General features: G+C 39.0%; 1 protein-coding gene across 1 annotated transcript; it reads left to right on the plus strand.

Moving 5' to 3' along the window:
* Nucleotides 1–12,556: 12,556 nt before the first annotated feature.
* On the plus strand, nt 12,557–15,340 carry LOC137101722 (serine/threonine-protein phosphatase 2A 56 kDa regulatory subunit delta isoform-like). The gene is made up of 4 exons (XM_067480462.1): nt 12,557–12,948; nt 13,056–13,121; nt 14,128–14,278; nt 15,222–15,340. The coding sequence occupies exons 1-4, from the start codon at nt 12,922–12,924 to the stop codon at nt 15,338–15,340; spliced, it is 363 nt and encodes a 120-aa protein (XP_067336563.1). The 5' UTR covers nt 12,557–12,921.
* The last annotated feature ends 831 nt before the right edge of the window (nt 15,341–16,171 follow it).

Genomic DNA, 16,171 nt, shown 5'->3' on the forward strand with positions numbered 1-16,171 from the left:
TACGGTTTTGGTTTAAATCAGGTTGCATGTGTCTGTCTCCATGGTGAGCAGTCATATATATATATTACTTTTAGCTCCTTTCCCTTTGTAAACTATAATTTATAAATTATAGTTTAAAAAGGGAAAGGAGCTAAAAGTAGTTCTGTCACTGTAGATCAGTGTGGACATGGCTTCAGACAATATTGGGCTTTGAAACCAAAAGGTCAGCATGGGCTTAACCTCATGGGATGGGGACTGTCACTTCTCAACTCGTGTAAACGAGTAAAGCTGAAAGATGCACATAAGAAACAGTTGGCAGAGGGGAAGTTATTGGAAAGATAGTGACGGCCCAGCAAACATAAAGCACAAATCCAGAATCGAATGTATATTAGCTGCTTTTCTATAAAACTTTGTTATGATTTGTTTCTGTGCTGCTCATCAATGTCTTGTTTCAGCAATCTGTAAAATGTATTTGGAGAAATATAGTTTAATTTAAAGATATGTGAAAAACAGTTAACAGCACCTTTAAAAAAAAAAAAGACAAGATGACTTGGAATTAACATCTAGTTATTTAGAACAAATGTTAATGTAACAATCCCGATCCATAACTACAGTGTGTATCACTGCCTCCCCTCTTTTTTATGGATGTGTGGTGCTGGATCCAAAAGTCCTCCTCACTTTTATTCTCAGATGGGTCTGTGTCTTCAATATCTGTTTATCACAACTCACCAGCTTTTCTAATTTGCTTTGATCATGGGGAAAATAAGCATAATTTACCAATAGAGCAACAGGTTATCTGTTCAAACAGTGTTTCAAACAGAGTTTTATGCCAGTACCTCTGTGAGGCTGTGCTTATACAGTGAATGTGGTATGTAGATTATTCAGTCAGCCCAACATGAATTTGCTGTCCACAGCCAGCTCAAATCAAACACAGTACACAATCTGACAAGCATTCCTCCACCTACACATGTGCACAGTTAATAAACTGTCCATGTCCACACACACATATTCAATGAGATCTGTATATGCTTCCTAGTCACCCACACGCTGATGGGACACCTTTGATAAGTCATCAAACATGGGAGAGGAGGCTCAATGAATACATTTTCTGTCCACTGAAATCCCATTGTTCAGAACAAACTACAGAGCAATAAGAAAACACCCTTAGATGGTAAGTCATAGAAAACGTCCATGAAAAGAATTATGACCAACATTAAAGCCACATTGAAACAAATGTGCTTCTTCCATAGATAGATCAATCAGTTGACTCTAGATGGACAATGATTGAGATCTACTGAAGAATACATGAACCTGCCCATGCAAAATTAAATATCATCCGGCTGCTTATTTAAATGCATCTGCCCAACTTACAAAGAAGCTGTGACACTTGATTGATGGCTGATTTAAAATTAGTGAAACAGGTCACTATCACTACCAGTGCAGACAATGTAAACTCATATAATAAGTAGTACTGACACATTATTTTGCACATTACATTGTTGTTTTCTCTCTCCTGTGTGTGTGAATACACAGCATACATTTTTCTCTCACAAGCCTAGAATTCATGTTTTATGTATGGAGCCAGAGCAGCAAGAATCCATAAAAACATTAGTTTAAAACATGTATGAGCTTCACACACTTTTCTGTAGGCCTCTGCACTTTCTATTAGTCCTAGTTTTTAAGGTTTTATGGTTTATCTTAACATCTAAAAGGTGCGATTTCTGCGAGGTCTTGCTGCTGTGAGTTTACCAGCAACCTTTATGCCAGCTGTGCAACTGAGACTTTCACAAGAGGGGTGGTCAGGACACTCTAGGGCAAGTTAAAATCGGGCTGTTTGCAGAAAGCGCTGAGCATTTGCTGATTCCACTAGAAGCTACAGGCTGGACCTTCAGGTTAACCAAGCAAGAAAATGAAGTCAGCAGCAACAGCATTGTGCAGAAGGACCAGCCTGGTTGGCAGACAGAAAAACTAAAAACATTATAAATGGCTCTAGGCCACGACTCGTAAGTGAGCAGATTGATAAAAACAAATGGAAAACAACTCAAACTATTTCTCTGTCTTTGCAGTTATCTTCAAGAAACTCACCATCACCAGAGCAGTTTTCAAAATAAAAAAAAGAGTCAACTCAAGTGAGGAAGGGAAGGTCAGAAGTATTGTGTTCTTCGATTTAGTTTATCCTGACGCTCAACAGACAGACATTTTGATTTAAATTGTATTGTGCTGTGTTTAGCTTCAGCCTCTGAGTGGTTACAGGTTGATTCATGTGCTTGAAAAAGACTTAAGTCAAATTTCGTCAAAGATGCCGCTAAAACAAGCAATGTCTGCTTGGAAGTACATAAGCACATAAATGGAGAAGTAGCAGCTTTGCCCTTGGATGTTCCCAAATGTTCTGCATTCTTTGTGGTTTGCTTATGAGTGTTCTCAGTCAGACTCATGAGACTTTTTTAAATAGACAAACTTGTTTGTGCCTGATCAGTATCACTTGCTCATGATGACATGCAGCCCAAGCTTTGCCCTCCATGAGGCTACCAAAGAGGAAACAATGTGTCATCAGATGGTTTAACATGAGGTGAGATGTCATGAGGGGAGAGGAAAATTGCTTCATGACTAATACAAGAGGTGAATAATGTGTCAATCACTGAGGTAGATAAGGGAGTATTACAGCCTACACTAGGTGATGTTACACTTTCGGGTGTTTGCCTATCTGCCTGTGTCTGGATTTGGATGTTCCCTCACATCGCAACAGGATGATACTGTACAGAGAGCTGTGTTAAGACACTAGTATTTAATGAAAAAGTATTTAATTACAAAAAGTTATGAAAAGGACTTCACAACATGAACATCTTTCCTCTCGAGTTTTGAGGAATGTGGTGTTTCTATGGGCACTGTCACACAGAAGAAGGAATTCTGCAAAGAGGTTTCTCATCTCTGCTAGTAAATTTTCACCTGTAATATTTAGACTAATACAACCAAAACATCAAAGGCCTATTTGCAAACTGATGCCATAAAAGCTGCAAATCTTAAGAGAAAATATTCAGTAACCATTTTCTTAAAGCATCTTTTTATTGCGTCCAGAAAATCTATGACATGGTTTTAAATTATTTAATTTTATATTTTGCACTTATATCTTATAATAGTGATTACACGTGTGTAAAGCAAGAGGTTTATAAAAAAAGGCCACATTAAATCAGAACAATTGCACAAAAATGCTACAATAAAGTGAATAAATTTATCCTATTACAAAATGCAACTTTTTATGGGGTTACTCTTATGCTTTGTGCAATTATTTCCATATCGCAAATACATCCACTTTAACACTAATAAGCTTCCCAAAACTGAGGCTGCATGCAAGATGCACTGCATAATGTCAACACACTGCCTGCATTGTAAAAGGTTAAGATATTAAAGGTGACTAAAGGTCTCTGTAACATTTTGGCCACTGAGGCAAACACACGGTGAGCAATGCATTTTATAAACGAAGTGGGATTTCATTGGAAAAACAGGTTATTATAAACCTTATAAACATTTTTTTGTTTGTTTTAAATACACTTGACTGTTTATTCAGTCAAGATAGGTGGGTGATTGTGTTTGAAAATCATAAATGAGTAATCCCAGGTACCCTGACTACACAGAAAGATACGGCATCTGAACCTGTTCTTTAAAGAATGGGCAATAACATGAGCCACATGCACATGTCACAGGTATAGATACAAAAAGACAGACTAATGCACAAACATAAGTAGGAATAGCTGCCATACAAATTCCACAGTGACTGTGTTTAGCACCCACAACAATGTTAATCATGCTGAGCAGCTCCTGGCAGAGAAAATGCAGCGGTTTAAAGTGAGGAGAGAACAGAGAGAAGCTTGAGGAGGGTGGAAAGACACACATAAACACATACATACAGCCCAGAGGTTGTCTAGTCCAGTCAGTGATAAATCTGGTTTAGAGCAGACAAACCACAGTTGAACCCTAATGAAATGCATTTTGGCAATCATTTTTCTGAATAATGTATTAATTGTTTAAATTATTTAAATCACGTTTTCTTTTGATTTAGAATTGCGAAATGCAACAAATTAGGCAATCTTCCCTTTATAAAGCATTATTTTAAGAGGAACAATCGTTAATTGTTAATTATTACCTTCGAATAGGAACCCAAATTGGCAGCATTAGTCCTGTCTATTATTTGAACAATAGTTTGAACAAACCAATGCAACAATAAATGGCCACTACTGGCTGAGTTTACCTTTAACTGAATGCACACAGAAAACCTTGTTAAAACAAAAAAAGGATCCTGTAAGAAAATAGCAAATATTATATAATAGTCTACAATATTATTTCTGCTGTGACAGAAATAAAATCATTACTACTGACTACTTTTTTATGGACGATGGCAAAAGCTGCCTGAGCTGCTTCAGTTGCAGTTTGGATTTAATTAAAAGAGGATGTATGCCATCAGTGGTGGGCTGCAACTGCACTGCTGAGTGGACAACCCAACCACCGTGATCCTCCTACACTACCCGGTGACAACTCCAATAAATACTTGATATAACTTCTGCTTCTTCAGCAGGGATGAGCAATATGTCTGGTTTTGACATACACTACAGCAATTTTGACAGCTGAAACCTACAGGTTAGGTTTTCTTTTCATACGTTTTCATGGGTTGGTTATAATCCAGGTTAGGGAGTAACAACAGGATGTCTAGAACCTGCAGTCTCAGTTGTTTGAATCCCAGCTGCCCTTTTTACAGTAAGTCAAACTGTCCATAGGTATTGCATGAACAAAGAGTTTCAGAGCTGCTGGTGTTAATATATTAAAGTCAGGGTATCACAAAAGCCCCATGAAGGTCTGTACATCTTTTTATAGCAAGCCATCAAACAGTTTTCCAGACATGACGCCATTTGTGATCAATGTGATTGATGTACCAACATCCCTTAAGCCATGCTGCTCCCATTCCAAATATTTACTCAATTAATAGCATACAAACATAAGCTGCATAAACAATACAAATCAATATAATAAATGTATGAATCCGGTATATCTGTTAGTCCTCAGCCATTTTCATTTTCTACTAAAATTTTGCAGCCTCTCTAAATAAATTTTAGGACAGAAATATATTGATCGGTTCTGAAAATCTGGTGTTTGTTTCTAGTAACATTGTGCACACACACATGCACACACACACACACGCACATGCAGACACTGACCTAAAGGCCACCAGAAATCCTACAATCCCTCTCTCTCCCTAACTTTGCCAGAAAAATAATTTCATGCCCATTTCCTGTATTTGTACAGCACTGCTATTCAACCATGCAGCACAATATAATAGTTTAAGTCATTTCCATGTTTGTTGTAATGCCTCCAAAGGAACAGTGGGACTAATTAGTGTGGAATGGCAAAACCAAAAGTCTGGTTAACTGTACATTTTGAAACACCCTTTTAATGGCTTTGCAAATTCATACCTGGCAGGAATCACATTTTACATTTTTGAATCTGTGCCTCAAGCTCAGACACAGAGCCAAAAAAAATATTTATTGCAGTGATTAAAAAGGTTTTAAGCATGAATTAACAAAACACTCATTAGCAATCTGCCACCCCCCCCCCCCCCCCACACACACACACACACACACACACTCACACACAAACAGTAACATCCAGTTTTGTAATTAACCATTCAAAATGCTGTGTATTTACAGGCAGATGATTGATGCAAAACTGCTTCATTTTATTATTCCACTGTGGTTTATATTGTTTCCTCTTTAAACAATACAAAGCATCATCACTCTTTTCCATCACTCTGATGCCCTAATGTAAAATTCAAATGTCTTCTTCTTCAGGGTGATTTGAACTTTCGGTCAGGAGATGGAGCCTCTCCAGACATGAAGTTGCATTTCTTGTTCTGTGGCGGTTGAGTACATTTATAGGTCAAGCTGGATGGTATCTGATTTGAAACATGAGCGCAGCCTTTTATCAATGTGGAAAAGCTGGCCTTTCTGTCAACCCCTGTCTTGGTCTCCAGCCGCCTGTTTTCTCCAGATTAGTCCGGGCAGCAGGCTCATTTTCTGACCTGACTAACTCAGCAGCAGAGAGGAACTGAGCTGAGGCTGAGAAGGAATGCAGAAGACAGAGTGAGGAGGAGATAGGATGAAGAAATGTGAATAGAGCACAGGGACAGAGGAGACAGTCTGAGATAGTCAGAGGAGCGGAATAGAGGACTCAGAGTGACCACTGTAAGAAGGAAAGTGTTATTTCATTTCAGAAGCTTTATCTCTAATGAAATACGGCATTGAAGGTGGCATTTTTTTTTTTTTTACCAGCTATCATTGTTTATCTTTGAGACTGTAATTTAAAAATGAAAAAATAATAAATGCTGTTGGTATTTTTGAGTTAAACTTTTATTTCCAGTGCAACAGTCGCCATATAACATTTATCTGTTGCAGTTTTCTACATGTCTTTGAATATAATGGGCCTGTTATATTTCTTTTTATGGAAATTGAGTCACACTCATTGCCAGCTGTGTATCCTCAGTCATATGTTTTTGTGCTATAAGAACTAATCGACACATAAAGTACCTTTACCCTACTTGTTCTTGTGCTCCAGTGATTAAGCATTGTCCTCCCATACTGTATGTGTTCTTCTTTCTTGTCAAGCTTTTCACTCCTCTTCTCCTGCTTTTCCGTGATAGATAAATGTGGATAAAGACAAAATGGTCTGACCTCTACACAGAAAGGATCAGTTACATTGTTGACATGTCCCCCACAGTGTTTGAGAGCCTGCAGATTTTATTCTGATAAATCAGACTGATGCCTTCTCTCATTGCAGCTCTGCTGCAGGAACTCAAAGGTGCCTCAGACAATCTCCTTCATTCAAACCAGGAATGACAATCTAGCAAATGTTACAATGAGATGTCAGCTATAGACACAGACTGTCTAGTTCCAGGAGGAAAGGCCAGTCAAAACAGATGACAGCAGGTGCTGCATGAGGTAACTTACAGAGAGTAGAGTTTGCGCTGACCTTGTACATAATGTACTGTACTGTAATAATTGGGCCTTGTCAAAGGGATGATATGTTTGAGCAGGATGCTGAGCATGTGTTGATCTTTGTTAGTCCATGCAGGCATGTGTGGGTGTGCAGATGAATTTTATAAAATCAATACACTTTACATCTAAGCTGAAAACCTCCAGAGGTTATGTGCTTGGTTAAAAAAATCTTGGATCTAGGCAAAGTAACTAAAATCTGCCTCTAAAACTCATGGATGGAAGTGTAAAAAAACAATTAATTGTTTTATGGGAATTATGAGAACATGTATTATGTGTTGATAACATGGAATGCTAAACCAAATGAACTGTCTGCTGATTTATCATTGAATGGGATGGAAAGACATAAGAATTATGGTAATTTTCTCATGTAACTCTTGCAAGTTACATACATTTAAACTTTTCCTTTAAAATTGTGCAGTAAAAGTGACCTGCTCAAACAGATATCTATGCTATGCTGTCGATGTTGCTCAAATGTGTGCGTTCTTCTGTTGTATCACAAGTATGTTTAATGCTGGTGTATGTTTTTGTGCATGAATCTGAGGAATCTTTATGTGTGCAAACGAGTGGGGAAGAGGTGTGCGGTGACAGTTCTCTTTTAATGTTTCATAACCCCTTGAGAGATAACAGAGCTCTTATGGGCTTTTCTTTATTCCTGTAATCTCCAACATGCCTTCGTCTCAAGTCCTCACAGACAAAAGGCAAGAAATATCTGCAGCTAAATCATATTATCATCTCAGTTCCAGCTCAAGGCTGAGAGGAAAAAGCTGAAATTTCTGTTTGCCTCATAAACCCTCAGCTGAGGAATAATGATTCAGCTAAAGTATATTATTTAATTCAGTGTCAAGTCAGCACTGGCCTGATTCACAGCTTGACTTAAATTTGTATTTAGTGTGCTCTAACTGTATTTGTTTTTGTATGCAAGTGTGTGCTTTCTGAGAAAAAAAAATCAGATGGCTTTTCTTAAAAGCCAGGTCTTTCTGACCTACTGCAATCTGAGAGAAGCGGTTAGTGTACTTGGGGTGATGATGGGGATTAAGTAGAAAGCTGAAGTTCTGGGCATTTGTGGTTCTCTCAGAAAATCTTTTCATAGATTGAATTTGATTTTCTACTTTCATAACACTGTTATTTTTGTAGAAAATGACTGCTGATCTAATCTGTCATTTTGTTTCAATTGCATGAAACTGAAGGTGTAGTGCCATGTTTTGAAAACACATATAATTTCAATCCAAAAATATGTGCTCCAATAGTATGAAGTTTAGGGACATAACCACACCCTCAGATACATTTAAGACCATGTAGCTCACAAACCTTGTGAGTGTTGTTCAGTGATTCTCTGTGTTTTTGCTAGTGAAATAAATCAGAAGGTCAGATACTGGCGCCAAAGGGAATGCAAGATCTGGTTCTGCGAAGGCCTTTAATTGGCACAGCCTGACAGCGGTGTGCATGGTGGAATGAGTGTACTGAAACAAAGTGTAACCAGTCCTCCAGTCAATAGCTATTATCTCTTTTTCAGAGCTGAATGCTTGGCGTAATTGTTCTTAATGAAGTTTTGGATTAGAAGTGACTTGCCTGGCATCAATAATAATGACGTGTGATAGAAGACAAGAAACAAACTTTCGATTTTAGGAATCTTATTTTCCTATTTTTAATTTCCACTTCCTGCACTGTGCAGGGATCAACCTGAAATGAGCATATATTGTTTAGTAGTCATGATTTAACAAAATGTATTTCCTTTAAATAAACCAGATATCTTATTATATGGTATTTGCACTCAAGTTTATTTGATTCAAATACTTTAAACTAAATTACTGGATATATATTGACAACTGACTTTTGTGTGTATCATCAGTACCTAAAGGTCTAATCGATAATTATAAAGTTGAGCTGCTGGGATTTGGTGTATATCTTAATGATTACAATTCCTACTGGTCAGCGAAAATGAAAGGAAAGGTGTTCATGACCGTGGTGAGACCAGTGATGTTGCTCGGCTTAGAGACAGTGACACTAAAGAAAAGACAGGAACCAGAGCTGGAGGTGGCAGAGCTTAAGAGGTTGAGGTTCTCTTTGGGAGTGACGGGAAATGGACAGGATCAGGAATGAGTACATCAGAGAGACAGCTCACGTTAGATGTTTTGGAGATAAAGTCAGAGAGGACAGATTGAGGTGGAGGAGGAGAAACTGTGAATATATCGGGAGAACGATGCTTAGATTGGAGCTGCCAGGTAGGAGGTGTAGAGGAAGACCAAAGAGGAGATTTATGGATGTAGTGAGAGAGGACATGACGTTAGTTGGTGTGAGAGAAGAGGATGCAGAGGACAGGGTTAGATGGAGGAACATGATTTGCTGTGGCGACTCCTGAAAGGGAACAGCTGAAAGGAAAACAAGAAGATTACAATTCTTACATTGACAAAAGGTGTCTGGAAGTTCAACATGTCTGTAAAAGGTAGAAATCAGCCAGGCATCACAAATGCAAAGGGTAAAGCCTAGGGAAGTGCTATCTGGGGAGCTCTCCAACACCCTAGAGAGAGGAAAAGTAGCTGAAGCCGGTGCATCCAGAGCTGTAGGCTGCAAAACAAGAGGTGAGAGCCAGTAGAGTTGGCATGAGGTGACTGTAGAAAGCAGGTACAGACAAAAAGACTCTAAGGTCAACTTGTAGAAACTGGAAAGTTGAATCTCAGAGGAGGATGTTTCTGATGGAGACAGTACAGGATGTTCCAAGCTCATCAAACAACACATCTGCTGGGGCAAGGTGAGGGCACCACGATGCCTTCTATGCACAGAGTCAGAGCCCTCCATCATGTCAACATCCAACAATATGCATTGAGCCTTATTGGGCTGCTAGTATTTACCAGCCTCAGCTGTGGAAAATGGAAAATGCTGGAAAATGAGTCCTCCACGTTTCCTGAAGCCAAAGCTGACCATTTCAGGCTTATTGTTTTGTTGTTGTCTCTCTCTTTATTTATTCATCTTTGAGGATTTTTTTATTGGGCTGCTAGATTTCTTAAGTTAACAATTCATATAATGAGGACAATTGCTTCAAATTACATAGGAAAGGTAAGCTTAAAATTATATTACATGAAAGGACACTTCACATGAGCTGTGATGTCATGAGCTGCATTGCTACGAACGTGGAAATCCTGATGAGGAGTCATGAGTTACCGTCTGAATCAAACTGCTGGGCATTAACAGTTCCCTCTCGGAATGAAAACAGACAGACCGCCAGGAAACGAGTGTGAGCTTGTGTGTGACAAGAAGTGTCACAACATGTTAATGTGCTATCACTGTGGACTGTGCACCTGTGATACAGCATAGTGATTACACTTAGCCAAGCTTTTCCCAGCTGCACCACTGCTTCCCCATTGTTCTCGCCATTAACCTTCCTTTATAACAAGCTTTCATTTGCCCCTTTCAGTTTCTCTCTCCTGGAAAGGTAAACAAGGTTTTTGCTATAGCCCTATTCAATTTAGTGAATTGTTTGCTTTTTTTCATAAAACAAGCTGGTGTTATGGCAACTCACACTTTATTTATGCTGCCCAGCGCTGGTATAACATAGATTGAATGGCTTAAAAATTATTTAAGGCAACGCTTAAATCATTTAAACCAGATTATTCTCACATAGAGCTAAAAACCCAATGTAATGATGATTCAAAAAAGAGAAAATAAATATTTGAGAAAGAAAATTGTTCTCAGCCAGAAGTCAGTAAATAGGCTGTAGGGCAGATTTCTGTATTCAAATGTTTGATTTATTTATCCTCTTATTTATCCTCTTACTGATAATCTTCATTACACCAGCTCCCTGTAGAGTAGCTGTTGCATTTCTTTGTGAAGAAAGGACACATTGTGCTGTCTCACACACTCGCCATCCACCCAACCATGTATGCACACACACAAAAAAAGCCTTTTTTCCCTCCTATGTGCAGCATTCAGTACTATGCCTGAGACAGGAAATGAAGGGAGCCGTATCACCGAGTAATAACACTGTGTTGATGATGAAGCTCTGACCACGGACAGAGGGGGAGATGGAAACACAGTGATTCAGAGAACAAAATGCTCTCACAGCCTGATCAATATACACCAGTTTGCTGCATCAATATCCAGAATAGAAGCCTACCCATCCTACTCTGTTTGTAGCCCACACACGTTTGTTGCTCGTGTCAATCTGTGATTTCTTCTCCAATCAGTCATAATGATGTGAACACTTTTAAAGTATCCTGAGTCACAGGGGCAGATATGGTGTAGTTTTAGTTCTCTGCATTAGGTAGGACAAGACAGAGATGACGGCATTCAACAAGTACCATAATCTCATCAAAGTTGGTTTAAAGCAAATTAATGTAAATGTGTTCATAGATGATGTGTAAGTTTCCTCATGTCCACCTGCCTTCAACTATATTAAATAACTACTACAACAGGAGCAAATATTAGACTAAACTCAAAAGCATACAATACTACCACCCTCTGGACAAAGATAAATACTACAACAATGGAACAGCTAAATGAGGAAGACATACATCAAGGGATAACCTGGGAAAGACCACCTACACCACAACGCCCCGAAGCTGAAAACAGCACAACAAAAATCTCATCTTTAAAATGCTTTTTGGTTGAATTATAACTTGAAGAGAAGAGAAACTTGCTCCATTCAAGATTTTCTTTATCGGTGTGTCGTGTGTCTCAGTGTTGATATCATAGTTAAAGTCTATATTTCAAGGAAAACAAAAATATATTGAGATGTATATAAATAAAACATAACATACAGTAAAAAGTGCACACATAACCCCTCTATCCATCCATCAATCATGTGCAGGGTCGCTGAGGGCTGGAGCCTATCCCAGCTGCCATTGGGCGAGAGGCACGGTACATCCTGGACAGGTCTCTAGTCTATCTCAAGACCAACACACAGAGACAACAAACAACACGCCTATGCAGGTCTGTGGAAATACCCCATTACAAGTAAAAGACCTGCATTCAAAATTTCACTTATGTAAAAGTACATTAGTATAATCAAGAAAATGTACTTACTTTGAAAGGTAAAGAGCTTCTAACAGCTGTTTGATACATGTAGTAAGAAGTGCAATATTTAACTCTGGGTAAAGTACATAAAAATGCAGTAAACATAACTAATTACTTACACTAAATAATTTTTGCCTAAAGTTACAATTCATTAATCATTATTAAAAATGTTATATGACACTCTCTTTTCGGCTGTTCCCTTCAGGGGTCGTCACAGCGAATCATCTGCCTCCATCTAACCTTGTCCTCTTGTCCTCCATCCTCTTCTCTCACACCAACTAACTTCATGTCCTCCCTCACTACATCCATAAATCTCCTCTTTGGTCTTCCTCTAGACCTCCTGCCTGGCAGCTCTAACCTCAGCATCCTTCTACCAATATATTCACAGTAAATTCATTTCCAACCTGGTCTACATATATAGGTTACTGTGGACTCAAAAGAAACTAAAGGCCATCACCTTTGCAGTTCTGACAACGCTCCCTCTTCTTTCCCAGGTACAGCACTGCCCTCCTGCGGCTGTTACAAATCATTACAGCCGGGCCAACACATACACACACACACACACACACACTTCTCTCGCTTTGGGCTGGAGGAGACAGCAGGCACCAGAAAGTACAGCCAGTGCAGCAGTGAATTGGACATTGCCTGCGAAAATAAACCGGATTTTCTTCAATCATGTGCTGCGTGTTTTTGTCGGGACGCAAGGTCCGTTGTGAAACCACCGCGGAAATAGGATGATTTCTTCTAGTTGTGGCTCGGATTCAGTCACATGGTGTTTCGATGGTCAGTGAAAGCCACATCACTGTGTACCTCACAGTCAGATGTGTGAACCAGGCATCAGTGTGTGACCACTTCCACTGCGACCTGCTGACACTGAACAGTTCCACCCAGGATGCCTCACAAGAGCAAAAAAGAAAAGGTAAAGTGGGCATTTTTTTCTTTTGCGGCAAATGCACTTTATAAAAGGTCAGCATAAAACCATGCATGTTGTGTGTAACTTTGCTTGTTTGGTTCTTTGCCGTTAAGGACCCCACTAAACCTGCAAGATCCAAGAAATCTGGAAGTAAAAATGGGCCTGTAGAGCACAAAGAGGTAAGTGTCTTAAAAGTTTTCACTGCCCATAAAGGACATCCACTGGCTACTTTATGAAAAAAAAAGTCACAATACACATAAGATAAGAAATATTCTTTGTTTTTGTATTAATTGGCCATATAATTAACAAACAGCCTTTAAAGCAAGAGGACAAAAAGTTCACTGGAAACTTTGTTTGGCTTTTGTGTAACCAGTGTTTCATAGTACTAAAAAGCATTGCTGTAATGATAAAATCGGAGTATTTCTCAAATGCACATATTAAATATAGCACATGCAATACAATATTACATGGATTTGTACCATAACCACTTCTCACACACGCTTTCCAATTGCTGCATTTTCTAGAAACTTTTCATTTATATTTTGGTTTAAGGAACCATTGTCCGTAAGTTGCATACCATTTCTCATGTGACATCACAGCATGATCTTATGATTTTATTTTCTTAAAATGCTGGCATTCCTGCATACAGTGCCCTGTTTGGTGTTTTAGTACCACACTGGGCATTCTAGTGGCTATTTTTGTCCTTATCGTTGCTGACTTACATCACTGATGTCGAGTGAGGTACATGGAGACCGGAGAGGCCTGATTGATTGACTGCTGGACGCGCTGTTTGTTCCTATTGACAGCTTTATCAGCTCCGTTTGTGCTCAGTGATTCTGCCAACGGAGGTTCATCAAAAACTCTGTCAACAGATACAGTACAGAACACCGCCAGCTCTGATCAAGTTGCTTCATTGAGAGTCACCTGATTTAATTGAGAAAGGAAATTAAACTTAACTACACTGCTTAACCTGCCAACCTTTTCTGATTCCCATATTTTCCTCTCCTCTCCTCTCCTCTCCTCTCCTCTCCTCTCCTCTCCTCTCCTCTCCTCTCGTTTCCTCTCCACTTAACGGTGACACCTGAGTAAAATAATTCCTGTGTCATTTCCTTTGGGTCAGGAACTACCTTGCCCTCTTCAGCTGCAGTAACAGGAGACCTTCCTCTGTGACTCTTATTTCTGCAGGGATCCAATAAGAAAGTGCCTCCCTCAACTCAGGTGATGAGGGTAAAGCAACCGGGGTCACACTCGGCCATGAAGAGAGAGAAGAGGTTCAGCACTTCTTCTTTTCCCCTCAGTGCTAACAGGGAGTTACATAAACTATCCCCTCTGGCAGGTACGTCTGCTTCGATGCACAGTATGTGGATAATGAGCTCTCAATTCTTCCCACTTTCTTCATGTGTGGCTCTGTTAGATGTTCCTCCTCTGTACAAACTTATAAGCATAGATAAGCTTTTACTCTTCTCCTGGAAAATACAGTATGGATGAAGGGAATCATATTAACAATTTATAGCCTTGGTGGATCCTCATAACCGTCTTTTTAACCTTGAGGTCTCTGCCCACTACATAATTTATAGATACGTAGTCTACTCATTAGCTTTATCTGTAATGCAAATGATGTGCAATCAGCTGCATCTCCAGCTGTACCTAGAGTAAACAGATATAACCCCCGGATAGCTCACCCATGTAAGACAACTCTGGCTCAGAGTGAATGGACTGGAAGACAGTGGTGGACTGTCGGCTGTCCAATAATAACTCAAAGTGTATGAACAATCAAAAATAAAGTGTATACTCAAACATATCTTGGAGCATTAGGTATTTCAGAGTCCTGTAATTGTGTTATAATCCAGCCTGATCATGCAATCTGAACAGCCGAGATGTGTCGATGTTATTTTGGTGCTCGCCAATCAGCAAATTAACCATAGTAATTATAGACAGACAAGCTGGCACCGTACTTAGTATTTTGATTTATTGTATCGATTTTCTCTCTTCGTGCATATCACTGAGGCAGATTCTTGGACGAGGCAGTGGGGTGGAGGTTTGAACACTTACATCAATCTTTCATGGCTTCTTTGTTTACACACGGCATTTCAGTCAGGATCTGGTCTAAGTGGCCTCCTGTCAACCATACCCAGCTACGCTTTGTTCTCATACCTGGATGAGCTGGGTGACACTGAGGAGAGACAATAGAGGTGTAACAGCACAGGGGATTTGCAAGTTTGACGCAGAGACATGGTCCCAGTGTGTGATCATGTTTATGTTGTACTTGTATATTAAAGTGTGCCCTGCATGTGTGAGCTTTGAGATGACACCGAAGGGAGAGAGTGGAGATACAGTACGAGAAAGCAATCTTCCTGACCCTCCTCTCGAATGCACTGACCTGGAGAAACATGCATGAACAGGCAGGGCCTTGAATACCATCACAAATTATACTCCTGACAGTTCAAGGACTGCTCTGTGATTGTAGACTTTGCAGTTAGAGGTCAGATACAGTCTAGATAACTGTTGGCTCAGTCTCCCACTGCCGTGCATCACTTGTAGTCATGTGGTATGTTGCAAGTTTTTTCTAACCTTTTTTTTTACTTGGAGAAGTAGACTCTCAATCATTTTGGGGAAAACCTAACATTTGAAATAACACTGTGAAATTGTAACGGGCATTTTTTTAAATAACGTCTGGCATTTTAGAATTGATTAATACAAGTAAACTAATCAATGACAATGACTGGACAGTAGCTCACCCCACACATTTTATGTATCTCTGGACCAGACAAATATTATTTACAAATAGTCTGAACAGGTCTGAGTGAAATGTTGAGTATTACAAACACTATTTATAGTTATAGTTATAACGGAGAAAATTGTTTATTATATGATTTATGTGACATTAAAGACAAAGCTTTTGTATTATATATTAATTAATTGACTATCCTTAAAATGTTCACATCTGTTGAGTACTTCTGGTTTATTGGATGATACAAAATATATATATTTTATTAGTAGAGAATGTTTTTGTTTGCAAAATGACATTAAATATTACAGATCATGTTGTTCACCACAACCATTGGTACTACTACTTAAATTACTTCATAAAAATATTTTAAAAGTTTCTCAATGACCTCTCTGACCACAATTGGTGCACTGACAGAATGAAGGAAATGTAAATGGTAATTTTTTTTTTGTTTTGTAACTACTAAAGAGATTTATACCAATAAGTGTCACAGGCTTTAAT

Source organism: Channa argus, chromosome 16 (assembly GCF_033026475.1).
Source record: "Channa argus isolate prfri chromosome 16, Channa argus male v1.0, whole genome shotgun sequence".
NCBI classification, from domain to species: domain Eukaryota; kingdom Metazoa; phylum Chordata; class Actinopteri; order Anabantiformes; family Channidae; genus Channa; species Channa argus.